Genomic DNA, 26,926 nt, shown 5'->3' on the forward strand with positions numbered 1-26,926 from the left:
GGCAGGAGGAGAAGAGGATGACAGAGAATGAGATGGTTTGACTGTATCATCAACTCAATGGACATGAGTTTGTGCAAGCTCCAGGAGCTGGGGAAGGACAGGGAAACCTGCTGCAGTCCAAGAGGTTGCAGAGAGTCTGACACGACTGAGTGACTGAACAACAGCAGGTGAGTAAGGTCTTTCCTGGTGCCTGAGTGGTGAAGAACTTGTTTGCCAGTGAAGGAGACATGGTTTGATCCCTAGGTTGGGAAGATCCACTGGAGAAGGAAATGGCAACCCATTCCAGTATTTCTGCTGGAAAATCCTAGGGACAGATTCGCCTGGTGGGCTATCATGCCCCTGCACTGAAAGCACTTGGCCTATGGTCTAACCCCTGGACCACAAGGGAAGTTCCTACAATTCTTTATATTGTGCCAAAAAGAAAAATATATTAAATGCTTAGTCTGGATGCTTTGAGAAAAGATTTAGCTCTTGAATTTTGAAGGCTGATGATTCTACCAAGTTTTTTTTCTCTTTCAGTGTTGGAAAATTGAATCAGGAATCCACATTATGAGATAATATGTGTTTGGGTCATTTATTGGGAACACAAACTAATTCAGTTGGAAGTTTTATTCATGCCTATTTCCCAACCTTTTGGAATGTTCTTAGGTTGTACCTATTTTGAGTATCATTTGTGACATTTAACTCAAAATTGTAGAATGCATGGTATCTAATTTCAGTGACCGCCACTATTAGATTTGAGCCTACAAGTATGAACCTTGTTGAACTATTGGTTCAAGAATGCTCCCTAGCTAGATGATCTTCTTTTACTAAGAATCTCAGCTGGAGTTTTCAAGTCAAACCTGGAATCCAAAACAAGTCTTTAATCACAATTAATACCTTGTCATGCATCATATTTCCTGGAGGTGGTGAACACTATGGTAAGATATGGTACTTCTGTAAGATTTTGACAAGTATTGTCGGAGAATTACAATATGTAAGAACTTGTCTTCTTAGTCAGTTCATGTTCTTTTGCTTGTACGTTTTCATGCCTCTGTCCCCTGCATTCTTCTAGGATTTAATCCAACTGGAAAGCTAAACTTTTAGCACTAAGTAGCTAAGAAAGTGCAACTGGAGCACCCACTGCCCATAACTTGTAAAGATGCTTTATAATGATCGTTTGTACCTGAAGATGGATCCATTTGGGGGATTTCTCATTCTTGGTGGGGGTGTGGATGTCCTAGGGATTTTCCAGAGCTGACAAAATTTGAAGAAGCCTATGTTCAACTGGTTAATTGCAGCTAAACACTTAAAAATCATAAGCTCTCTGAATGATAGATGTGTATCTCTGAAAAGATAATGCAAGCTATTTCTCAACTTATGTTTCCCAAAGCCAGTAGATTAATTTTTGTCTCTGTTTATTCTGTAGCTTAGAAAAAAACTTAAAGTATATATCAAATTTTTAAATGCTACAGTGGTTTCATATTCAAGAATCTTATGAATTTGCTACAGAAAATGGGAGTTGTAAAAGGAACTGATTTTTCTTTAAGCTGCCTGAGAGAAATAATTACCTTCTCTCAAATTCAAAATGCACTGTCACCTGCATTATGATTTTCTGGAAAAAGAACTATTGAAATAACAACATCCCAGTGTTTATTTCTGCACTTATCCTACCGTGATTATGTTGATGTTTAGTCACTAAGTCGTGTCTGATTCTCTTGCAACCCCATGGTCTGTAGCCTGCCAGGCTTCTCTGACCATGGAATTTTCCAGGCACAAAAACTGGAATGAGCTGCCATTTCCTTCTCCAGGGAATCTTTCCCACCCAGGGATCAAACTGTGTCTCATGGGTTGGCAGGTATTTTTTACCACTTGCACGGAAGCCTGTATTATACTATGAATCTAAAGAGTCAGCACTGTGGGACATGGTGTCCTTGCAAAGATCTTTAGGGTAAGACAAGAAAGAAAAACTCGAGAGAACCTGGGGGAAAATTACACCAAAATATTTAATGTCAGATTCCAATATTAAAACTTATTTAAATTTAGCTTTTTTTTCAAGTGATCAAGTTGATGTGTTTTCTTTTTTGCTTGAAAGTTGCCATGAATTAATTTCAAAAGGTAGCTTACTATGGGAGATTAATTTTAATGGGGAGAATGATATCGCATTTCTTTTATTATACACAGAAACCTAATTTGTTTTAGGAATTAAAAAAAATTTACTTCTGCCTTTCTATTATATGTATGCTAAGTCACTTCGTGTCTGACTCTTTGCCACCCTCTGGACTGTAGCTCGCTAGGCTCCTCTGTCCATAGGCATGCACATGTCTCCAGGCATGAATACTGGCGTGTGTTGCCATGCCTCCTCCAGGGGATCTTCCCAACGCAGGGTCTGAACCCATATTTCTTATGTCTCCTGCATTGGCAGGAGGGTTCTTTACCACTAGCACCACCTGGGAAAGTGTATATTAACTCAGGGAGGCCAATGACTATCTCAGGAATTCAGTTCCTGCACCAGTAAGTTCCTAAGATTTAGAATAAATAGTGATTAAGGTGCAAAGTGCAGTCCCATGAACCTTCGTTCGTCTAAGAGATCACTCACTCACCTGGGGTTCTGGCAGGCACTCAGGGCAGCGTCTTCACCCTTCCCTGACTCTGGGACCTTTTCTTCTTCCAAACACCTTTCTTTTTCCTCTAGGGGGCTGTGTTCGGAAATAACGTGTTCAGGTTCTCCCACACATTCTTCTCTCTGATCTGTTTCGATCTGGATTAAAGGCACTTCCCTTGAGCAAAGTGATCGCCGGGTGTGGCTTAGAGGGACCGCATGGTGGCATGAGGGAGTTTCCTTTTTAAAATCTAAACTGCTGTGACTTGTAAGAGGAGCAGCTTTGCTTGGGGACGACCCTGGGAGATGGCTGCTTTCTGTGATTGAGTTTTTCCTCGGATAATCCACAGACTCCTGCACAAGCAGAGCTGGTCCACTTTGCACCCTGCCCGAAGCTAATCTGCCCGCACACTTTTCCACTTGCAAGGAGGGGCCCCCTGAAGGAGGTTCAGCATCAGCCGCGCCGGCATCATCCACTATAATTTTGTTCTTCCGCATGAGAGCCTCGATTGAGTTTGCCCACGTCTCGTGAATTAACATGTTTGTGATGTGGTCAGCCCCGCCTCTGCGATACAGGCAAGAGTCAGATTTGCAGAGACCCGAGGAGGAAGCGCCGCCGACTGGCTGGACGCTGAGGAAGTCTTGCTGGCTGTGTTGAGAAAAGCCGTCTAAGGAGTTAGCTTTGATGGGCACGTTCACCGTGAGCCTGGCGCCCGGAGATCTGCCGTCGGGCACAGACGACTGTCTGTAGTACAAGGGGGACCGCAGAGAAGGCGAGAGCAAGCCAGTGGTCCAGTCCTGGCTGCCTTGCCTGGAGGAGGGGCCGTCTTTGCCCTCTCGTTCAATGTCCCTCAGCATGTACCTGTAGAACTCCTCGGTGATGCTTTCGGTGCTGGACTGCTTCGAGGGACAGCTTGGCTTCACACTCAGATGGTCGTTTTTCCGGCAGGCCTGTTGCACAGCTGAGTTCAAGATGCTGCTGGCATTCTTGCCTGCGTAGTAATCCAGCAGTAACTCGAAGCCTCTTCCTTCATTTTCCATCTGGTTCACCATGAACCTGGAAAACTCATCGGTGATGCTCTCACAGCTCGACTGCTTAGAGACGGAGCTGGCCCGGCTAACTGGCTGACTCAGGGTACTCATTAAACCCAGACTGTTCACATAGGCCCGGGTGTTAGAGTCCTCCTCTGGAATGCTCTCGCAGCTGGAGGCCTTCAGGCGGTTCCACCTGTCCCCACCCAGTAACCGACTCCGGGGGTAGCCCTGTGCTTGCCACACACCGTCCACCAAGGAGAACTCTGTGAGGTTCATGATCTTGGCTGCCACTTCGTTTGCAAAAATACTGACAGAGTCTGGGATGTCCTCGAGGTTCATGGACTCGTCCACCACCCTGTTCATCAGCTTCTCTTTCAGCTCCGGGTGCTCATCGGTTTTCCTCTTGATCTCGCTGAGTCGCGGGGGCTTGTGTTTCCTCACAGTGGCCCCGCTGGCCTGGCTCTCTTTCTTCTTCTTCAAGGATCGGCAGGAGATGTTGGGGGTAACCAGAAACTCATTCCCTCTTTTCCATGCACAGAACCAGGGTTGTTTTCCATTGGAGTTGTCAAGGCAAATCGCTGCGATTTCCGTTGCCATGGAGACGATCGTCTCTGCTAATTCTTCTGCGAAGTCTGCAATGCAGTATATGTCTGGGTCTTTTTCTGGTAGCGTGGATTGAGCAGGAAGCAGCAAATCATCCCCCAACAAAGACGGGCAAACTTGAAGTTCACTGTTCAGAGGCAAGGCACCATTGTACTTTTCTTGAGCATTTGCAATGATGCTGTCCTCAGTGTCCTGAGAGCTGATGCTGTACTTGCCAACTGTTGGTGTCATTTCTTCCTCTGGAGGGGCTCTGCATTCATTCTCATTATCACTGGGTGGTGCAGGAGGGTTTTTCATATCCTCCACTACCGATCCTTTCAGATATATTTCCTTGGGTGGTGTTTTAGCAGACATGCTGGTACTGCAGGATAATTCAGATTGCAGTGTGGGGATCTGGGAAAGACCTGACTGTGCTGGACCCTTGCTGTCTTGCTTCGGATGTCCAGCATCTACAAGATCATTGATAACAGGACTGCTGATATGCAGGTTGCTAAGTGGATGGCAATTGGAGTATTCAGCGGCTTTTGTCCATGCTGGACAAATGGCTTGATCAGTTGGCTGGAAGTCTGGTTCGGTTTCCCTCCATCTGATGGTCTCCTTAGAAAGGACAGGGGGACATCCCCCAAGCTGTACAAGGTGGCTCATCTTCTCGAACGTGAAGCGTATCACATTGAAGAGCAGCTGATTTACACTTTCCATTAAGGATTCCAGGGTTTCAGATGAGTCCCTGTCATCATTGGGGTCTATCATTTTATTTTTCTGGTGAATTTCATCAATGGAATGCTTCAGGATAACATTAGACAGGGTCTGTGCCAGTTCATTCCCAAGGGCATTTTCTGAGCACAAGGTCTGAGGCTTTGAAACAGCTTCTACGATCCTCCTATTCACTGACTCCATGAGGTCTCCAATGCTGCTGTAGGCGTTAGGTCTTGTTAAGACCAAGGCAACCTCCTTGAGCAAGGCCTCTGCAATGGCTTCATTCCCCAGCTCCATGCTCTTTTCTGCCACTAAACCACAAAGTGGGGGGATGGCTGCAGGGGCCTCAACTTCAGACAGGAAGCCACTGGAAGCCACCGGGCACTTCACCTCTCCTGTTTCTCCCAGGCCACAGACAGCAACAGCACTGGCCACCTGAGTCATGCCACATAAAGCAGACGGAAATGAGTATTCACTGAGGGAGGGATCCTTGAGTACTTGAGAGGCCTGAGTTTGTCCTGGCTCATCACCTCCCAGTGGATGGTGTGAAACCAGAGGTTCTTGCTCCATTTTGAATCTTTCTGTGGCTTGTGGACTGGAAATGGTCCCAATAACAGTGGCTGCACAAGCTAATGCTACTTCTAGAGGACTCTGGGGGCGTCTTCTGGAGTTCTCTCCAGAGGGGACACCTGAAGTTTCACTGGAGACTTCTGTCTCGGGCCACGAGGAGATGCCTGGCTCAGGGCCAGCATCACTGCCTTCTGGACTCTGGACAATGACGATTTTGGGGGGCTCGTTCCATGACTGAGGTACCACGATATCTTTTGTGGAAGAGCCACTGGGAAGCAGAGCACTTCCTACAGAAACACTGACTGCAGATTCCTGGGGGAGAGCAGGCTGAGACTTAGAGAGTCGAAGAAATGCATCTTGCAGCACAGATTCCGCTAAATTCGTGGCATACTCGCCTGTTGTGGCTTCTCCATCTTGTAAGGGAAGAAGAGAGCTTGTGCGGTCTTCATGGTCTCCTGGGTCTAACTTGCTGTCACGCTCAGAGAAAGTCCCACATGCAGAAAGTCCATCCCTCTTAACCATCTTTGAGAAATAAGCATTGCCTGGACTACATAGCGCCTGTGAGTTTTCCTCTTGACTTTTACACTTTTCTGAAGAATAATCCTTTGTGGTTGACCGCTCATTCCCCACAGCTTCACCTTTCCACTTTGATATCTTGGCTGAAGGATCTAGACTCTGCAGACTTGTATATTCTGCCACTCTTCCCAGAGATCCTTCTGTTTTAACCAGTGGTGGATGATATTTGCTAACATACTTGTCTTCCAATGTATAAAGTAATTTTTCCTTGCTGTAATTCCATTCCTCCTTAGTGGCTTCCTTTGGCTTTTTATTTTCCAAGATACTGGTTGAGACATTTATATTTTCATAACCTGGTAAAGAGAAAATGATACTACTTATTTATTTTATTTAAGTAAAAATATTATTTTTTCACTTTTGATCATCTGCTTTTATTCTGTTTTTTTTGCAATTCTGAGTACTTTTTTTTATTGGAGTACAGTTGATTTACATTGTTGTGTTGGTTTTAAGTATGCAGAAAAGTGAATCAATTATATATATATATATATATATATATATACACACACCGAGTCATTTTTAGATTTTTTTCCCATGTAGGTCGTCACAAAGTATTGGATACAGTTCCCTGCACTATACAATAGGTTCTTATTAGTTATCTATTTTATATACAGTAGTATGTATATGGGGCTTCCCGGGTGGCTCAGCTGGTAGAGAATTCGCCTGCAATGCAGGAGACCCTGGTTCAATTCCTGAGTTGGGAAGTTCCCCTGGAAAAGGGAGAAGCCACCCACTCCAGCATTTTTGAGCCTCCCTGGTGACTCAGATGGTAAAGAACCCAACCACAATGCGGGAGACCTAGGTTCAATCCCTGGATTGGGAAGATCCTCTGGAGGAGGGCATGGAAACCTACTTCAGTGTTCTTCCCTAGAGAATCCCAAGGACAGAGGAGCCTGGTTGGCTACAGCTCATGGGTTTGCAAAGAGTTGGACACGACTGAGCGACTACGTCCAGCACAGCACACTGCGTATATGTCACTCCCAATCTCCCAGCCCGCCCCCCGCCCGCGACCATTTCCACCTGGTAATCATGAGTCTGTTTTCAACATCTGTGACTCTATTTCTGTTTTATAAATAAGTTCATTTGTACTATTTTTTTAGATAAAGAAGGACAAACAAAACCCAAAGTTAGTAGAAGGAAAGAAATCATAAAGATCAGAGCAGATATAAATGGAACAGAGACAAAAACAAACATAAAAAGCCATAATTCGAGACGTTACATGCACCATTACTTTTTAGATAGCAGGTTCACATGAGTCTAAAATAATCTTTATTTCCAAAAATGCCTTAAAGGATCAGTTATCTTTTTTTTCTGTTTTTTGAAAATAGTATTTTGAATATTTCTTCAAGAAATATGAATCTGCAAAAGCTTTTGAGTTTCATTGTGAACTGCCCTCAATAGAATGGCTTTCAGTGTGGAGTACAGATGCCAGTGCTAGAGTGGAAGAGGGCATCTGGGAGCTGAGGGCTGGTCACTGTGCTTTGGCGAGAAAGTAACCAAGACAACTGTGTCTTGCAGCTGCCCAGTGGATACAGAGGGAGAAGGCAGGATATGCAGGATATCGTGGGCCTTGTTGAGAGAGTTTCTCTCGTGCCCCAAGGACAGTGAGAACAGAATCTGGAGTATCCCTTCCTCTTTGGGGAAAAGTAACTCATTGTTCACTGAGCTCTATTAATGAGTCAAAAGAAATAATTAATAAACACACGCTAAGCACTTTTCTGGAGAAGGCAATGGCAACCCACTCCAGTACTCTTGCCTGGAAAATCCCATGGATGGAGGAGGCTGATGGGCTGCCGTCTATGGGATCGCACAGAGTCGGACACGAATGAAGCGACTTAGCAGCAGCAGCAGCAAGAACTTTTCTGGGTTACTTGCTCCTGCCCTGGAAAAATAATCATGCTGGCTCAGTCATGTCCGAGTGACCCCATGGACTGCAGCCTGTCAGGCTCCTCTGTCCATGGGATTTCCCAGGCAAGAATACTGGACTGGGTTGCCATTTCCTTCTCCAGGGGATCTTTCTAACCCAGGGATCTAACACGGGTCTCCTGTGGCTCCTGCATAGATAGGCAGATTCTTTACCAGTGAGCCACCTGGAAAGCCCAGAAATGTAATAAATATATATTTTAAATGGCTAAATATAATACATATAATAGTTCTGGAGACACTGTTATACTCCCAAATTATGGATAAGGAAACTGGAGCTCAGAAAGACTTAGATCACTGGCCCCAGCTTTCACAGCCTCAAAGAGGCAGCGCTCGGATTCAGGCCAATCTCACTCAGCCTCAGCTAACAGATGGCTTTAATGGAAATCTTAGGGAAATTAACTTTCCTCCAAGTGATAGTCTCCATCTCTTGGCAGGCAGGAAGATTTTGTTTTAAAACAGAGATTTCCTTCAGCATCCCTAAGGCATCTTTACGGAGAATGGGGCCATCTAACCATTAAATCTGTTAAAGTGCCTCCGTCAGCATCCTCACTAGTGTTTTCTTATTCTCTCTCCCTCCTGAAACTTCTTACGTGAAGATTGTGATGCGTCAGCCAAACTGATGTGGCCTGAAACTTTTCTGAAATGTAACCAAGACATTTTTATAGGGTGACTAATTTCAGGATGCACATTCATTTTACAGGAAAGTTCTCACCGTTCCTATACTCTTCCACTTCACTTTCCTCCTCTAAGTGCTCAGATGCGGTGAGAAAGTCTTCTTCAATTGAAGACAAGGAGCAGTTCGTGTCATCCTCCACTTTCAAGATGTTTGTTTCAAGGTGGAGCTGCCGCTCCTGTACCAGTTCCAGACCAATCAAAAATTTGTTGATTTCAAAGATGATGCAATTGGTACTGTTTGGTCTGTTCCCTCTTGCACACTGGACCAAGCAGACATCTGACATCCAAGGACACTGCCAGTAGAGAGAGAAAAAGGCATTTGTTAAAAACAACAACAACAAAAAAATACTACAGAGATTCTTGGGGGATGCTAGTGGTAAAGGATCCACCTGCCAATGCATGAGATGTAAGAGATGCGAGTTTGATCCCTGGGTCAGGAAGATCCCCTGGAGAAAGAAATGGCAACCCACTCCAGTGTTCTTGTCTGGAGAATCCCATGGACAGAGAAGCCTGGTGGGCTACAGTCTGTGGGGTCACAAAGAGTCCGACACAACACCACACACACACACAAGAGAAAATATAAAATCCGACCTTTCTTCTATTAGTCTCTCCCATTAGAAGGAATGGTGACCTTTAAAATACTTGGAATATCTTCAGGGCATATATTGATGAACTGCTTGAAAAAATGCAAATGGTGCTTTGGAACACAGGGTATATAGGAGAAAAGTTGACTAGTTGTATGGCATATTTTTGTTCTCTCCTGTCTAGGTGAAAATTTCACTAGGCAAAGTTTAGCAGGCACAGAAGACCTCATTCAAAGCTTTTAAAATAAGAGGAGGAGGCCAGAACTGAGTTGGATTACAACTCCACTGAAACAAAAAAAAGGCAATAGGGTTTTGAAGAGCTGGTAGAGGAGGACTGAAGTCCATCTGTGTTTGCTTAGGAAAAGGAAACTTCTTGTATCTTCTTGGCTGGAGGTAGTTTTGTAAATTGGAGCAAAGTGCCTGCAGAAATTAGGCTCCCATTCTTCCAAAGACATAGGGACACTAACTTCTTTAATGACATTTCCAGGAGATGGGTCCAAGGTCCTTGAGAAAGACATTCTTGGGTTGTACAGTGTCAAAAGGCTTTTAAAATGATTTATATCTCAATGGGGCAGAGAAGCAATTTATAAAAATAAGTTCTCTAAAATCAATATTCTAAGAAAAGGGAAGTTTGGGGCCTGGAGTTAGGAATAAGGCTGTCTAAAATTTAATAAAGCCTAGGGGAAAGTTAAGGCTGTCTTGGGTGCTCCTTTTGATTAAATGATTCTAAGTTCTCAGACCAATAGTTTTTCTGTCTTTCTGATGTTCAGTACAACCTCTCTGCTAGTATTTCACACAGATGGAAAGTGTTCTATCAACTATGGTTATATTTTATAATTTGTAGTGTTCATTTGAACAAGCAGCCAAAATGAGATGTAAAAAGATCCACTGAAAGTGATCAAATTCTCTTTAAAGGACAGGTTTATGGGGCCAGCAGTGAGGGAGACAGATCACTGGAGAGTGTCACACGGAGACCTGCTGATTCTCCTCAGTTCCAAGGCTACAGACTGTCCCCGCTATTCTCCACTGCATATTTTCATCATTCATAGTGTCGTTCGTTAGAACAACAGTAAAGTCTCAGTTGCCCTTGCACAGATTACTAGTAAGTTACACATATGACTTGTGCATTGGGTTTTCATCTTTGTAAGAGGAACAATATGCTGATTTCTAGCAATTTTTAAGAGAAAATTATTTGCATGGAAACAACAGTGGGCAAAGGGAAGATAAATAAATTTATCTCAAGATGGGATTTAAAATGCTTGGGAATATTTTATGTCTACATGTTCCTCTTATAAAAAGAGATTATTTAAAACACATGCTTATCTGTGGTTGGAGGTAATTAGGTCTCATCCTAGTTAACTTGCCATTTTGAAATGCTTGAGTTTGAATGTAGATATCTGAATGTATTATATATGTATGTATATAAGTATATATATATGTGTGTGTGTGCGAGTGGTGAGGATGCATACATGCAGAAGAACACATACACATAGATATTCATATTGTATCTCTGCAAGTAGTATATCTTTGTGTGTAAATATAATTTATCAATCTCTTTGTATACTATATATAATTAGAGTAACTCTAAGACAGATGATTATAAAATGAAAAATTCAATCATTCTCTGAGTACAGGGGTCCCTAGGAGGCTCAGAAATAAGATTTATCTATGTCTTTAAGTGACTGGGTCTTTTCTCAAGGAAGGTGGCCTTGCTTTTCAAAGTGTGGTTTGTGTACTACCAGCCTCAGCATCACATGGGAGCCTGATAGAAATATATAGTCTCAGACTCCACCCAGGTCTACCACATCAGAATCTACATTTTCAAGAAAACTTTTGGTGATTCCTACATGCATTAACTTTTGAGAAGTACTGGTCTATAGATTCTGTGAAATTCACAAACAATTTGTGATTCCCCCAGATGGTGAGGACCCACTGCTCTAGAGTAATGGTGGCTGACTTTATTACTTTTCTTTCCACTGAATTCAGAAGTAAGACAATAAAGTGAAATTTGCCAGATATTTTCTGAGTGCCTATTATATGCAAGATATGTTGGGAAGTACAAGTTCTGTTCAGTTCAGTTGCTTGGTCTTGTCCCACTCTTTGCGACCCCATGGACTGCAGCACACCAGGCTTCCCTGTCCATCACAAACTCCCAGAGCTTGCTCAAACTCATTCCCATAGACTTGGTGATGCCATCCAACCATCTCATCCTCTGTCATCCCCTTCTCCTCCCACCTTCAATCTTTCCCAGCATCAGGGTTTTTTCCAGTGAGTTGGCTCTTTGCATCAGGTAGCTGAAGTATTCAACTTCAGTATCAGTCCTTCCAATGAATATTCAGGACTGATTTCCTTTAGGACTGACTGGTTTGATCTCCTTGCAGTCCAAGGGACTTTCAAGAGTCTTCTCCAACACCCCAGTTCAAAAGCATCAATTCTTCGACTCTCAGCTTTCTTTATGGTCCAACTTTCATATCCATACATGACTACTGAAAAAACCATAACTTTGACTAGATGGACCTTTGTCGGCAAAGTAATGTCTCTGCTTTTTAATATGCTGTCTAGGTTTGTTATAGGTTTTCTTCTATGAAATGGAGGTACAAACATGAATCAAATAATTACTCTAGGGAATACAGCATGATATATTCCCAGTAGATCACATAGGAATAAAAATCATAACAAAGTTGAACCATATGAAATTGTCACATATACAGATTAAAATTATTGGTTATTTTATATCATTTAGACTAAATATAAATAACATAAAGTGAAATGGGACAGAAATCAAAAGGAATGTTAACAAAGTAATATAAGCAGTTGAGTCATACTTCAAGACAGACTTAGGGAAAGGATGTTACTAAACATGCAATGTTACACAGATGTGGTACCCTTAGGGAGAAACTGTATTTTGTTTACAATCTTCTTGAAAGTAAATAAACATCCTGGGCGTCTTAGGTACATGATGGCAAACAGAAGAGGCTGGAAAATAATGGGAGATACACCAAGGGGAAAAGGGCTATGGGTGGGAGGAATTGGGAGATTGGGATTGACGCATATACGCTACTGATACTATGTATAAAATAGATTACTAAGAAGATACGCTGAATAGCACAGGGAACTCTATTCAATGCACTGTGGTGACCTAAATGGAAAGGAAATCCAAAAGAGAGGGGATACAGGTATTAACATTTGTATGGCTGATTCATTTTGCTGTACAGTAGAAACTAATACAGCAGGGTAAAGAAACTATACTCCAATAAAAATTAATTAAAAATAGTGGCAGATATTAGTATATGATTTTTATGATAGTCTATTGGGTGCTTTGTATACCTTATTGCCTCTAATGTTAACCATTTTCTACAAGGTTGCTGGTGCTACTGCCCTGTTACAGATAGAGGCACAGAAAGGCCAATTCTTTTTATACAAATTTTTTATTGGAGTCTAGTTGCTTTACAGTGTTGTGTTAGTTTCTGCTGTACAGCCAAGTGAGTCATGTTATGCATACATATATCCCCTCTGTTTTGGATTTCCTGCCCATTTAGGTCGCCACAGAGACCTGAGTAGAGTTCTCATTAGTTATCGATTTTATGCATAGCATCAATTGTGTATATGTGTCAATCTCTGTCTCTCCATTCATCCACATCACAGAAATATAAAGGGGAAGAACCACCACTGCAGTTCAGGTCTGCTGGACTCCAGTTGGTGTGTTTTTTCCAACTCCCCTCATGGAGAGTTTAATTAGAAATCATAACTAATAGGTCTGGTGCAGAAACCACTCTTAAAATTCAGGTTTGAAAAAGTACGTTTGGTTATTGTGGCTTTGCCCAATATAAACAGACAGCACGTAGGTCCACTTCCATATTCTCTTTTCACACAATTAATTTTCTCACTAAAGAAATGTGTTATTAGATTGACTGGGAATGATCTTGTTCTAGTCTTGAGGAGCAAATTGTAATGGGCTGTATGTAGATTTTCACTGAGCATCTGAAGTATGGAAAGAAATAGTGGGTGGCCCACTAAACGTTTTCTGCTATTTTGAAGGATTAAAGAATAAAAGAAGATTTAAAAACTTTCCAGCAAAACTAAAACACAAGGAAGAACAATTTATAGAGGAAAATAAATGCTCATTATTTTAGTCTGTAGTTATCAATCACTATTCACATATCTTATGTGAGAACATTCACAATCTTTTATACAGCATGTTTTCAGAAATTTTATGTAAATTGACTAAACAATCTAAAATGTTAAAGTTTTCTTCAGCATTATAATTATTTATTTAATAATAACGGACATTAGTTTAATGGATTGAAGGATAATAGTATTTTAAACTCAATTTTCAGTAACATTCTTTTCTTCTGGGAACTTCATTTTGGGCCTAGGAAACTCCATTTTCATCTTTGGGACTGTTATCCTGTATTTATTTGCTTGGCTGGTTTGATATAGCCTAAAAAATAAATAGCATCCAGAAAGAAGAAATTATGCCATTTTGGCATCACACGGTATAAATTAGAATTTTGCTATTTTTCCTGAAACAGAAGACAATTCTGGTTTTGATTACTCAGCAGATTAGTAGAAAACCAAGCTAACCAACCAATGCCTGGTGTGTCTGTTCTAGTTTAAGTGCAACTTAGTACTGTAAACTTGAGAAGATAATATATGTTAGAAATCAATGTAAGGGAAACTCTGTCAAACTTTAAGGGGTAATATTTAAAAGAAGTACAAGTAAAGTCTATTATAGGACACAAAGACATTTAGATTCACATGCTATGGGAGTCTACATATTGCATTCATTTGGGCCTCTTACTGATTTGTGCCAAGAGCTGACCACAGATAACTTACTAGTGAATTGCTTATCAAGAGCTACTATTTCTTACCTGTGAAACTTCAAAATCTGCCTGTAGGTTTCCAGATGTTAACCCACTTAGGAGGACAATTTCATTTTCTTTTGGCTGTTGGACATTCATGGAGCTTATAAGTTTTGGAAGATCTGGTGAAACATTGACCAACTTCTGTAGAACAAGAATCTTTATTAGTTGAGATAATTTTCACTTCCAAAACACTACCTCAAAATTATTTTACTTGCAAAACTAATATACTCATATAACTATTCATAATATAGATGACTGAATCTACTAAGATTATTACGAGAAGAGATTGTATAAAATTGAAGTATAAAGTTTTAGACTGGAATAGAAAATTTCCTAAACATAAAGATTTAACCATTTTTAGTTTGAAGTTTCCCAAAGTAAACACTTAATGATTTTATTGTGACACCACAGGCATCCATGGTAGTTTGGGACTTTTCTTCCCTTTTAAGTCCTTGAATAAGCAACTCGTTGACTAATAATCATGTGTTCTAATGAAGCTAATAATAATAAAATTGCCTGGTAAGTCGCTTCAGTCATGTCTGACTCTGTGCAACCCTGTGGACTGTAGTCTGCCAGGCTCTTCTGTCCATGGGATTCTCCAAGCAAGAATACTGGAGTAGGTTGTCATACCTTCCTCCAGGGGATCTTCCCAACTAAGAGATCAAACCCGAGTCTCCTATGTCTCCTGCATTGGCAGGTAGGTTCTTTACCACCAGCGCCACCTGGGAAGCCCCCAGTAATAATATTAATAATAAAATAATTACTGGCATTGATTTTTCTGTATATTGAGGTACCATATTAAGGACTGCATGTATGTTACATTGCTACACTCAATCACTGCAACACTCCTAAATGAATTAGGCAGCACTATCACTTCATTTTCACGCATAAGTATCCTGAAATCCAGAAAGATGAGAGAACAACTTTATGTAGCTAAATCAGCTTATGTATGCCCTTAAGCAATAGCCAAAGACTGTCTCGAATCAGTCATAAATTTGTTAAATACAGTCTTCATTTTTTTTTGCTTTAGTCTTTTATTGTGCTCCACATATATACTTATTTTTTTTCATATCAAACAAAAGAATGTTTATTTGATACAAAAAAACAATCAAAACCTGAGAACACAGAGAATTCTAAGAGATTCATATACAACAGATTAATCAGAAATACACATCTACATATTTATTTTATATACTCTGAAAATATAATTTTCATATTACCAAATTTTCATTTCACACATATTTAAAAATTAATATCTGTCATCTATTTGCATATTTAAATACTGCAATAGCTGTCCCAAAGATCACTGCTGAAACATTTTTGTTTCCATGAAGATCACATTAATTGGAGAAATAAAAGTGGGAAAAATGCTGTTATGCTATAATGCATATTTTCTGTATCATAAAGTTTGATGGAAACACACAGTTCTTAAGATGACAGCTTGCTTGTTCCTTCCTGCTCTCTCTGATCAACTTAGCACCACAATTCTATAAAATGAAATTATTTGTATAATTTCTTTTGAAAATCTCTATAGTACTACACAGATGAGGGATATTTGGGGCTCAGTGGAAATCTGTAATAAATTATCTGTATGGACAATTAAATTTGAGAATCTTCAGGTGGAGCACTGTCAAGAAAAAGAAGTTATAGGAGTAACTGAGTAATTTCAGATCCACTGTCCTATGGCAATCAAGATGCAAATGGTATACTATTATACATTAAAGAGTGTTGTACCAAACAGTAAAATCAAACCATCTTCAGCTTTGGGCATGAAATGATAAATCATATCACACTAACGAACCCTTCCCATTGTACCGACAGGCTCTGGTTCCAAAGGATTGAGTGAGTCTTCAAGTTTTTGCATGTTGTCAGGGATTTACATCAGAAATCTCACAACCTTGGATAAGTTTGGAATATTTATCTCCCACAGAGTGCAAAAAATGTGAGTCCCAGATGAGTGTGGGGCTGAGAAACTGAGGTTAGATATAAAATATTTGATGAGAGCAGCAAGAAGGAGCAAGCCAGAGGGAAGGGCTAGCTGGTATCAAGCAGGTTTTGGAAAAACTTTGGAAAAGTCATCACAGAAAGAGTGCTTGAGTGCGTAGAAGGGGGCAGTAGAAAAGTCACTCCTAGGCACTGGGGGTGCAGGAGAAAGAGACTGCTTAGGAAACAGCCTAGACTACTTGGGAAAGCAATTCTCAAATGTAAGGAGAGCAAACTGTAGAAAAATGTCAGGAGGAGGTCAGGGAGATGGGCTGTGATGAAATCATCTAATTAATGAGTCTCCTACAAAGCGAGCATCACTGAGGCAGAGTCATGATAGGTCTCTCGCCAGTGCAGCCAGCTCTTGAAGGGAGCTCCCAGAGTTCAGTTCCCCGAGTTACCTGCTGCAGGCGCTCCGTGCTGCATGCATCCTTGTTCACATCCAGGTTCACAAAGCAGACCTGGGAAAAGGGCAACAACTGTCAATTAAGTGAAAAACCTGACAGTCTTTTTTGAAGAAAGCAGGAATTAGTTGCGCGCAAATGATTCAAGAGTCAAATATTTCCATATAGTTGATCTGGCATAGAAACAGCCATCTTACCTTTGAGCTTCTGCATGGGTCTCTAATATCCTACTCATGATTCCCACTGATTACACCAAATGCCCTCTGCCTTTCATGGCCCAGCAAACAAAACAAAACCTCTTTGTACAGAACCAGTGTAACAGTCTCAACACAATCTTCAGGTTTTTAGAGGGTTGTTAAATCTCATGAAACAGAAAAAAAAAAGCTTTTAATACTTGCAAACTCTTTATAATTGCAGCAAATATTTCTTGCTGGTTTTCTCTTTTCTCTTATTTCCTGCTCCCTTTCTCCACCACTTTTCATATCATGTATTATCAATGGAGTTCTTCGTGTCTCATTATTTAATTTTTAATGTATTTAATCTTGTAAACTCTGATGCTTCTGTAGCTATCTTAAATAAGTGTCTGGATAAATAAGAGTGTAAAAACAATAGCTACAAGATTAAATAGTAATTCAGAGCAACATTCAAAGAATTGTTATAATTTAAAACCATCACAAGCAGACTTGGAACAACAGACTGATTCCAAACTAGGAAAGGAGTATGTCAAAACTGTATATTTCCACCCCACTTATTTAACTTCTAGGAAGAGTACATCATATGAAATGCAGGGGTGGATGTAGCACAAACTGGAATCAAGACTGCAGGAAGAAATATCAACAACCTCAGATTTGTAGATGATACCACTCTAATGGCAGATAGTGAAGAGGAAATAAAGAGCATCTTAATGAAGATGAAAGAGGAAAGTGAAAAAGCTGGCTTAAAACTCAGCATTCAAAAAGTAAGATCATGGCATCTGGTCCCATCACTTCATGTCAAATAGATGGGGAGAAAGTGGAAACAGTGACAGATTTCATTTTCTTGGGCTTTAAAATCACTGTGGACGGTGACTGCAGCCATGAAATTAAAAGATACTTGCTCCTTGGAAGAAAAACTACCTAGACAGCGTATTGAAAAAGCAGAGACATCACTTTGCTGGCAAAGATCTGTATAGTCAAAGCTATGGTATTTACAGTAGTCATGTATGGAAGTGAGAGTTGGACCATAAAGAAGGCTGAGCACCGAAGAATTGATGCTTTTGACCTGTGGTGTTGAAGGAGACTCTTGAGACTCCCCTGGACTGTAAGGAGATCAAAGCTGTCAATCCTAAAGGTAATCAACCCTGAATATTCATTGGAAGGACTGACGCTGAAGCTGAAGCTTCAATACTTTGGCCACCTGATGTGAAGAGCCAACTCTGGAAAAGACCCTGATGCTGGGAAAGACTGAGGGAAAGAAGAGAAGGGGGCTACAGAGGATGAGATGGTTGGATGGCATCACTGACTCAATGGACATGAGTCTGAACAAACTCCAGGAGATAGTAAAGGACAGAGAAGCCTGGCGTACTGCAGTTCATGGGTTCACAGAGAGTTGGACACGACTTAGCAACTGAACACAACCACAACCACATCACATTAATTAAAATAAACTACCCTGGGTACTGCTATATATGAAATAGATAACTAATAAGGACCTACTTAATAGCACAGGGAACTCTACTTGGTGCTCTGTGGTGACCTAAATGGGAAGGAAATCCAAGGAAGACAGGACATATGTATGTGAGTGATGGATTCACTTTGCTATACTGCAAGAAATTCACACATCGTGGTAAAGCAACTATTCTCTAATTAAAAAAAAATAAAGGAAGAAAAACAGTAGGACCATAAAAAACTGGATGAGAATATTAATTACCTGAATAGTTGGTCAGATATTTGGACTTAAGTGGATATCTGAAAGCATATAGGGATTTCTGATTTCAGTTAGTTGTTTGGGGTCATCCTTTCTTAGAGTCCATCGTTTTTCTTTTTGGGGTTGGAAAAGAACCGTAAGGGAAAGATTTTGGGAAAGGCCTTAAAAATTAAAATAGTTATATATTGATGAAGTGTAAAGTTCACTATTGTTTTAATCCTAATTATTGAGAGATTTCTTCAAGTTTCCGGGGCTCACAATATCATTGCAGTACATTTCTTGGATAGAGTATTTGCTTGTTAAGAATAACTTGATGGACATTTGGAATAAGGAAGGGTGTGAAATGCCACCCACACTCTCAATCTTTTGGTTAATAGGGAAGATTCGGGCATGAGACCTTTTACAGACAGAGAGCAAATGGAAGCATAGAGAGTAGGTGCTTCCTGGTTTACAATCTCGAGCAGTTTGAGAATATTCATATAATAATAGTAACTCTGCCCTTGGAAAGCTGGTTCAGTATCCATTAGTACTCAGGGGCTTTTCATTACAGGCAGCTGGGATGGCAGTTATTGAATTGATTAGACAATTTTCCATTCACCTTAAAGAAAGGTACATTACCTGGCCCCTGGGCATCACAAAGCTCTAGTATCCTATTTCACAGTGGAAGAGGGCAAAGCAGAGAGACCCAAGAAAAGCATCTATAATAACCATTTCTCTGCCCTCTGATACTGTATTTCGTTTCTGAAGATGAACATTTTTTAAAATTAATTTTGTGTTACAATGTGAAACTCTGCCTATGTTTGGAGGAGGAAACTCTCCATACTTGCTGGCTGGACCAAGACTGGAACAAAGCAAGACACAAACCAGTTGCTTGCTTATATTGTACTGAACCCATACATCTTTCTGGATGTTGGTGGTAGGGGAAGTTTTTAGGGCCTGATATACATACACTTTTGGGAGACATTCCTTTAGAAAAAGAATGATGAAATTGAAAAGTTTAAATTAGATGTGAAAGTGACTATTTATTTAGAAAGAGAAAGGAAATCACAACAAATCTCAAATTTAAAAAGACTGACAAATACCATAAACACAAGAACTTTTTGAAAAATGCTATTTTTATTAATAAACAGCCTGGTACACCTACGTAATATTTCCCCCTACAGTGTTGGCTCAATACTCTGATTATCTCTTCATATAAAAGCAGTGCTATAATATTATTTTCTCTAGCAAGAATAGAAAGATAATTCATCCCCAATCTTGTTGATTTAATTTTCTTCAGCTTCACAAACTTATATTGATAATATCTTGCACATTTTCCAGGTTGTTGTCAAATCTCGTGAGAAATCACTAAATAATTTCTTTCGTATATGAGTGGCTATAGGTATATTCATTCATTTTAATACTATTAAAATTTGTGCTTTACAAACTAACATTTGGATAAATTCTCTTTTGATTCCTACTGAAAAAGAAAGACAAGGACATGGTACATTTATAATTTTCAGTGCTATGTTACTGAATTTTCCACTGGGGGGAACTTCTGTGTTGTCTAGACACCAGTGGAACCCAATCTTGTATTTGTAATTTTACATGTTTGGTGACTAGAATTCTTCACAGACTAGCTCCTGGCTCATAAACCTTGTTTACTATTTTCTATTTCTGGTATTGGGGATGGTAGGACACATTCAATTGGAAAACTGTCTCTCATCTGAAACCTTCTTGGTGCAATGTCTGGCTGGGTTACCCTCTGTCCAAGATGGGAGCATTCAGGAAGACATTCCTACCTTCCTACATGGACGTGATCTCAAACTACATAAACATATCTCAAGGAAATACAAATCCACTCATTTTCTTTTGAGCCAGACCCCACACATGTCTGGGGTCACTCTGATGACCCTCCACATGAGAACAGGTAAGATGCAGGGAGTCTGAATGGAAAGAGACAACCTCAATTTAAATATCTTCAATTCGAAAATCACAAAAACATATAACTTTGTGAATACCTACGAGAGGATCCTATGTACCCGAGGAGCCCTGAAATTGAAGCTTTGATAGTTTTACTGTAAGTGCACTTCACAGTGAAATGGTCTCTGTGATGGAAATGCTCTTAGGATATGCTCACTCTCTATGACTGTGGACTGTTTACTTGAGATTCAGCCATCCTCTGATGCTGAACTCTGAGTGGAAAGTGTACGACAAGCCTCTGTCCAGTAGGACTGGGGAATGGTTGCTATGGAGTGGAGATTGTATACGTTGATCGGAGGACTAAGGGTCCTACACCTCCAAGGTTTACGGCTTGGTGCTGGGTGCTGAGAAGACAAACAGATGTTTTTCTCGCTCTCAGAAAGTTTTGCTGTGCTGAAAGCTGAATGCATCCCTAAAAAGATGACCATGAAGTGTTACAGAAGTAACAGGCACATGTACCGGTGGAGAAAGCTGGGAAAAGGGATTCATCACAAATGGCATCTCTGAGAAGACAGATTTGAGGTGAGCTTGGCAGGCAGGCAGGCAGGACACATGTAATTAGCAGAAGAGGGAAAACGGCACAAAACAACGAATGGATGGTTTTCCCCTGACCAGCTGTTGAGTAATGCATGATAAGAATCTCTGTATTAAGCACAGCCTGAGGAGAAGGAGAAGACAGAGGTTGTGAAATCCAAGGCAAAGAAAACTTTCTAGAGGAACTCCAGAGTGAGATCAAACTGGGTTGACAAAATGTCCTTCTTTCTGAACAGTAAAAGACTCGGAATAATTTCAGCAGACTTTTAAAAGATGAATGAAAGGGGAACTCATAACTTTGTGATACACTTCCTGTGCAATAAGAATTGAAGGAGACCTATGGGTTAGAATTAGGTATTTCCATTCCTGCAAGTGAGACTGCTCCCATGTTATTACAGGAGGAAACTTAAACAGGAGGACATTATATAAGGAAACTTGGTAACAGGAAGTTAAAGTTTCTAACAGCTTAGGGTAAGTGTTATGTATGACCAACATTAAAGCCTAGGAGATTATTCATTATGGTTTAATGGGCTGCATGGAGGCTGAGTCGGTATGTCTGAGACATCATCCAATTAGGAATAAGTGTAACTGCTCTGTGTTGACACTTTATCTCAATTTGGAGTGATGTTACTGTTCAGTTCGATCACTCAGTCATGTCCGACTCTTTGTGACCCCATGGACTGCAGCACGTCAGGCTTCCCTGTCCATCACCAACTCCTGGAGCTTGCTCAAACTCATGTCCATTGAGTAGGTGATGCCATCCAACCATCTCATCTTCTGTCGCCCTCTTCTCAATCTTTCCCAGCATCAGGGTCTTTTCCAATGAGTCAGCTGTTTACATCAGGTGGCGAAAGCATTGGAGCTTCAGCTTCATTATCAGTCCTTCCAATGAATAGTCAAGACTGATTTCCTTTAGGACTGACTGGATGCATCTCCTCCCAGTCCAAAGGACTCTCAATGTCACTGAGTTATCTGTCAAATGACTGTATGTGCAAATCCAAATACAGTAAGTCCTCGAAATACAAACTTTAATTTGCAAACATTCAAAGATGTGAACATACCATCCATGATGAGAAAAAAGAGAGCTACAACCCAGACATCACTGGACCATTTTTTCCAAAAGGTAGATAGGTTTGAATCCAGCAAGGAATCAGAACCTGTGTTATTAATGTCAGAGGTGAATGAAATTGCAGCTTGCCCTCCATCTGCTATTGCTGACAATCCCTCATGTCTACCTTGTCCCCACCTTCTCTCCCCTCTCCAGTCAGTAACTCTTCCTGCCTGTCCACTCAATGCCAGCCCTCGCTTACCAGCTGTTGCATTATACTACTGTGCCTTTCAAGGCATGTACTATAAGATTAAAAATACTTTAGCTTTTTTGTATTTCATTTTTATGTATTATTTGTGTGAAAAGTATTATAAACCTACTACCGTACAGTACTATATAGTCAACTGTGTTAGTTGGGTACCTAGGCTAACTTTGTTGGACTTACAAACAAATGGAACTTAGAAATGCGCTTTTGGAACGGAACTTGTTTCTATGTAGGAGGCTTACTGTGTGTCAAGTGATATGGGGAAAGATTTTTTTAAAATTTATTTATTTTAATTGGAGGCTAATTATTTTACAATATTGTGGTGGTTTTTTGCCATACATTGACATGAATTAAAGTACAGGTGTTTATTTAATTACCTTTGTTCTTGAGCACAGTTTATTTCCTTCAGCCTGGACTAGATTATTCGTTCATGAGGTCAGATTCTGGTCATCACTGTATCCTTAGTGCTTATCACTGCCTGGCATTTCAGAGATGCTCAATGAATCCTTGTTGATAAATGTATATGTGTGAAGTGAAAGTCGTATCACAGGGGATAGGTGTAATAATCATCAATTTAACTAAATATTTTCCTTATTTGTTGCATAGTTTTCTTCTAACAAGAATGTAAGGGATTAAATACAGAAGTTATGGGAGGATTAACTGGGCTAATATGAATCAGGCTGTTGATATGGCCTAAAGTGCTTAAAAATTGGCTTCTTTATCCCCTAATAAGGATTTGCTAAAAAAAAAGAAACAGGCAAAAAGTTGAGAATCATAATAAATACACATAAAAGGTACTAGTTTTTTTTTTGGACTCAAGGCTCCTTGTTCTTCACATAAAATGGATTTCACATTGTGTCTGCATTTGTCCTTGTTTAGAGCATCTGCAGATACATTCAGTTAAAGCAGATGGAAACACAGTATCATCATCAAGAGAACACAAACAACTTTTCTTGCTAATTTTATGGTTGTGCATAACTTTTAAATTCAAAGCCTCTCTTCTGTCATTATTATGGTTTTAAAATGAAACATTGTAGGAATAAGTATCACAGAATATTATGCCACTTTATGATTTTGACTTTTCAATAATCTAATAAAATATTCTTCAAAGGAACTCACACATAGTAAACATTTTAATGTTTGTAGGTGATACACTGTTTTCTCTGTATTATTAAGTCAAGCATTTTACCTATAAGTCTACTTTCATAAATGGAGGATGTAGGCACGTAAAAATAAAATTTTACTATACTTTATTAGATAGTGATTTAAGATGTTTTGGTGAAAGCTACTATGAGAAAAGGTTAACCTTAAAACTATATTAAAATAAGAAAATATAAATAATTTTAAGTAGATTGTAATTCATAACATGTGAAGTCAAGTGGGCAGATGATACCACTCTAATGGCAGAAAGCGAAGAGGAACTAAAGTTTCTTAATGAGGGTGAAGGAGGAGAGTGAATGAGCCAGCTTAAGACTAAATATTAAAAAACACTAAGATCATAGCATCTGGCCCCATTCAGTTCAGTTCAGTTCAGTGGCTCAGTCGTGTCCGACTCTTTGCGACCCTATGAATTGCAGCACGCCAAGCCTCCCTGTCCATCACCAACTCCTGCAGCTCACCCAAACTCATGTCCATTGAATCAGTGATGCCATCCAACCATCTCATCCTCTGTCGTCCCCTTCTCCTCCTGTCCCCAATCCCTCTGAGCATCAGGGTCTTTTCCAATGAGTCAGCTGTTTGCATGAGGTGGCCAAAGTACTGGAGTTTCAGTCTCAGCATCAGTCCTTCCAATGAATACCTAGGACCGGTCTCCTATAGGATGGACTGGTTGGATCTCCTTGCAGTCCAAGGGACTCTCAAGAGTCTTCTCCAATACGACAGTTCAAAAGCATCAATTCTTTGGTGCTCAGCTTTCTTCACAGTCCAACTCTCACATTCATACATGACTACTGGAAAAACCATAGCCTTGACTAGACGGGCCTTTGTTGGCAAAGTAATGTCTCTGCTTTGCAATATGCTATCTAGGTTGGTCATAACTTTCCTTCCAAGGAGTAAGCGCTTTTAATTTCATGGATGCAATCACCATCTGCAGTGATTTTGGAGTCCAAAAAAATAAAGTCTGAAACTGTTTCCACTGTTTCCCCATCTATTTCCCATGAAGTGATGGGACCGGATGCCATGATCTTCGTTTTCTGAATGTTGAGTTTTAAGCCAACTTTTTCACTCTCCTCCTTCACTTTCATCAAGAGGCTTTATAGTTCCTCTTCACTTTCTGCCATAAGGGTGGTGTCATCTGCATATCTGAGGTTATTGATATTTCTCCCAGCCCAGTGTTTCTCATGATGTACTCTGCATAGATGTTAAATAAACAGGTGGACAATATACAGCCTCGACGAACTCCTTTTCCTATTTGGAACCAGTCTGTTGTTCCATGCCCAGTTCTAACTGTTGCTTCCTGACCTGCATACAAATTTCTCAAGAGGCAGGTCAGGTGGTTTGGTATTCCCATCTCTTTCAGAATTTTCCACAGTTTATTGTGATCCACACAGTCAAAGGCTTTAGCATACTCAATAAAGCAGAAATAGATGTTTTTCCAGAACTCTCTTGCTTTTTTGATGATCCAGCGGATGTTGGCAATTTGGTCTCTGGTTACTCTGCCTTTCTAAAACCAGCTTGAACATCTGGAATTTCTGCATGGCAAACAGAAGGAGAAAAGGTGGAAGTAGTGACCGATTTCCTCTTCTTGGGCTCCAAAATCATTGAGAATGATGACTGCAGCCATGAAATCAGAAGACAATTGCTTCTTGGCAGGAAAGCGATGAGAAACCTAGGCAGTGTGTTGAAAAGCAGAGACATGCCTCTGCCAACAAAGGTCCCTATAGTCAAGGCTATGGTCTTCCCAGTGATCATGTATGGCTATGACAGCTGGACTGTAAAGAAGGCAGAAGGTCAAATAATTGATGCTTTTGAAATGTAGTGCTGGATAAGACTCCTGAAAGTCCTATGGACAGCAAGGAGATCAAACCAGTTAATTTTAAGGGAAATCAACCCTGAATATTCACTGGAAGGACTGATGCTGAAGCTGAATCTCCAATATTTTGGTCACCTGATGTGAACACACGACTCACTGAAAAAGTCCCTGATACTGGGAAAGATGAGTGCAGAAGGAGAAGAGGGTGTCAGAGTATGAGATGGCTGGATGACATCACTGATACGATGAACATGAACTTGGACAAACTTTGGGAGATGGTGAGGGAGATGGAGGCCTTGTGTGTTGAGTCCATGGGGTTGCAAAGAGTTGGACACAAAACAACTACAAAGAAACAATTCATAACAACTTTTCTAAGTTAGCTATATTTAATAAAGAGTCAAAAAGTTGGCTTAAAACTCAACATTCAGAAAACTAAGATCATGGCATCTGGTCCCATCACTTCATGGGAAATAGATGGGGAAACAATGGAAACAGTGTCAGACTTTATTTTGGGGGCTCCAAAATCACTGCAGATGGTGACTGTAGCCATGAAATTAAAAGACGCTTACTCCTTGGAAGGAAAGTTATGACCAACCTAGATAGCATATTGCAAAGCAGAGACATTACTTTGCCAACAAAGGCCCATCTAGTCAAGGCTATGGTTTTTCCTGTGGTCATGTATGGATGTGAGAGTTGGACTGTGAAGAAAGCTGAGCGCCAAAGAATTGATGCTTTTGAACTGTGGTGTTGGAGAAGACTCTTGAGAGTCCCTTGGACTGCAAGGAGATCCAACCAGTCCATTCTAAAGGAGATCATCCCTGGGACTTCTTTGGAAGGAATGATGCTAAAGCTGAAACTCCAATACTTTGGCCACCTCATGCGAAGAGTTGACTCTTTGGAAAAGACTCTGATGCTGGGAGGGATTGGGGGCAGGAGGAGAAGGGGACGATAAGAGGATGAGATGGCTGTATGGCATCACCGACTCAATGGACATGAGTTTGAGTGAACTCCAGGAGTTGGTGATGGATAGAGAGGCCTGGCGTGCTGCAATTTGTGGGGTTGCAAAGAGTTGGACGTGACTGAGTGACTGAACTGAACTGAATAAATAGTTTTATTTCAATGCAAATTAAGTCAGATAAAAACAATACTAATGTGTCAAGTAAAAATTTCAGATTTCAGTCTTTGAACTGATCCACTGTATGTGGACAGTTTCATTTTTTCATGTATTCATTTTAGTCAACATTTTGGATTGTTCAGATAGTCAAATGCAACAGTTGAGAAATGCCATTACATAATGCACCCACTAAAAGCAAATCGCTGTGCAAGAGGATATATGACAAGTGGGTTTTAGCCCAGAATGTGGGAACCTTGCTTTACTTTCCTGGGTATGTTTTCATCTCTCCTGAAGTCAGCTAAAATCTATTTCTATTCTTATGGAGATTCTGCTTAGAAAACGTTAACAAAGATCATGATGTCAAATTGCTTTTGAAATCTAGGCATTTGAATGTTTACTATGACCAAATATATACTTAGGCTTTATCTTAGAAGAAACCCAATTCCTTTTTTCTGCAGCTTCTAACAATGCAGCCATCTGGCCATGTGGTGATGAGAGGATCTCTTAATTTGGTAGTTTAAAATGCTGATTGACAAATCTTTCAAAATAAAAATTGCCTCCTTTCTTCCTCAACCAAAAGACTTCTGCTAGATTCAGGATCCTGGACCATGGTTACCTTTTAAAGGATGTGC

The 26,926-nt window shown here is 40.4% G+C and overlaps 1 protein-coding gene across 7 annotated transcripts in view; it reads right to left on the reverse strand.

The window, feature by feature from the left end:
• SPHKAP (SPHK1 interactor, AKAP domain containing) overlaps positions 1-26,926 on the reverse strand; it is a 191,745-nt gene that overhangs the window by 29,508 nt on the left and 135,311 nt on the right. For 6 of the 7 annotated variants that reach the window (XR_009730753.1, XR_009730755.1, XM_061387103.1 and 3 more), the window contains exons 4-7: positions 16,493-16,552; positions 14,115-14,249; positions 8,697-8,952; positions 2,583-6,354 (exon numbers count right to left, since the gene is read on the reverse strand). Coding sequence is in view for 5 of the 7 variants with exons in the window: in XM_061387103.1 (XP_061243087.1) it covers positions 2,583-6,354; positions 8,697-8,952; positions 14,115-14,249; positions 16,493-16,552 (4,223 nt within the window). In the remaining 2 variants the exon portion in view is untranslated. The remainder of the gene's footprint in view (positions 1-2,582; positions 6,355-8,696; positions 8,953-14,114; positions 14,250-16,492; positions 16,553-26,926) is intronic. The other variant, XM_061387070.1, reaches the window with a different exon arrangement.

Source organism: Bos javanicus, chromosome 2 (genome assembly GCF_032452875.1).
Source record: "Bos javanicus breed banteng chromosome 2, ARS-OSU_banteng_1.0, whole genome shotgun sequence".
In the NCBI taxonomy this organism is placed as follows: domain Eukaryota; kingdom Metazoa; phylum Chordata; class Mammalia; order Artiodactyla; family Bovidae; genus Bos; species Bos javanicus.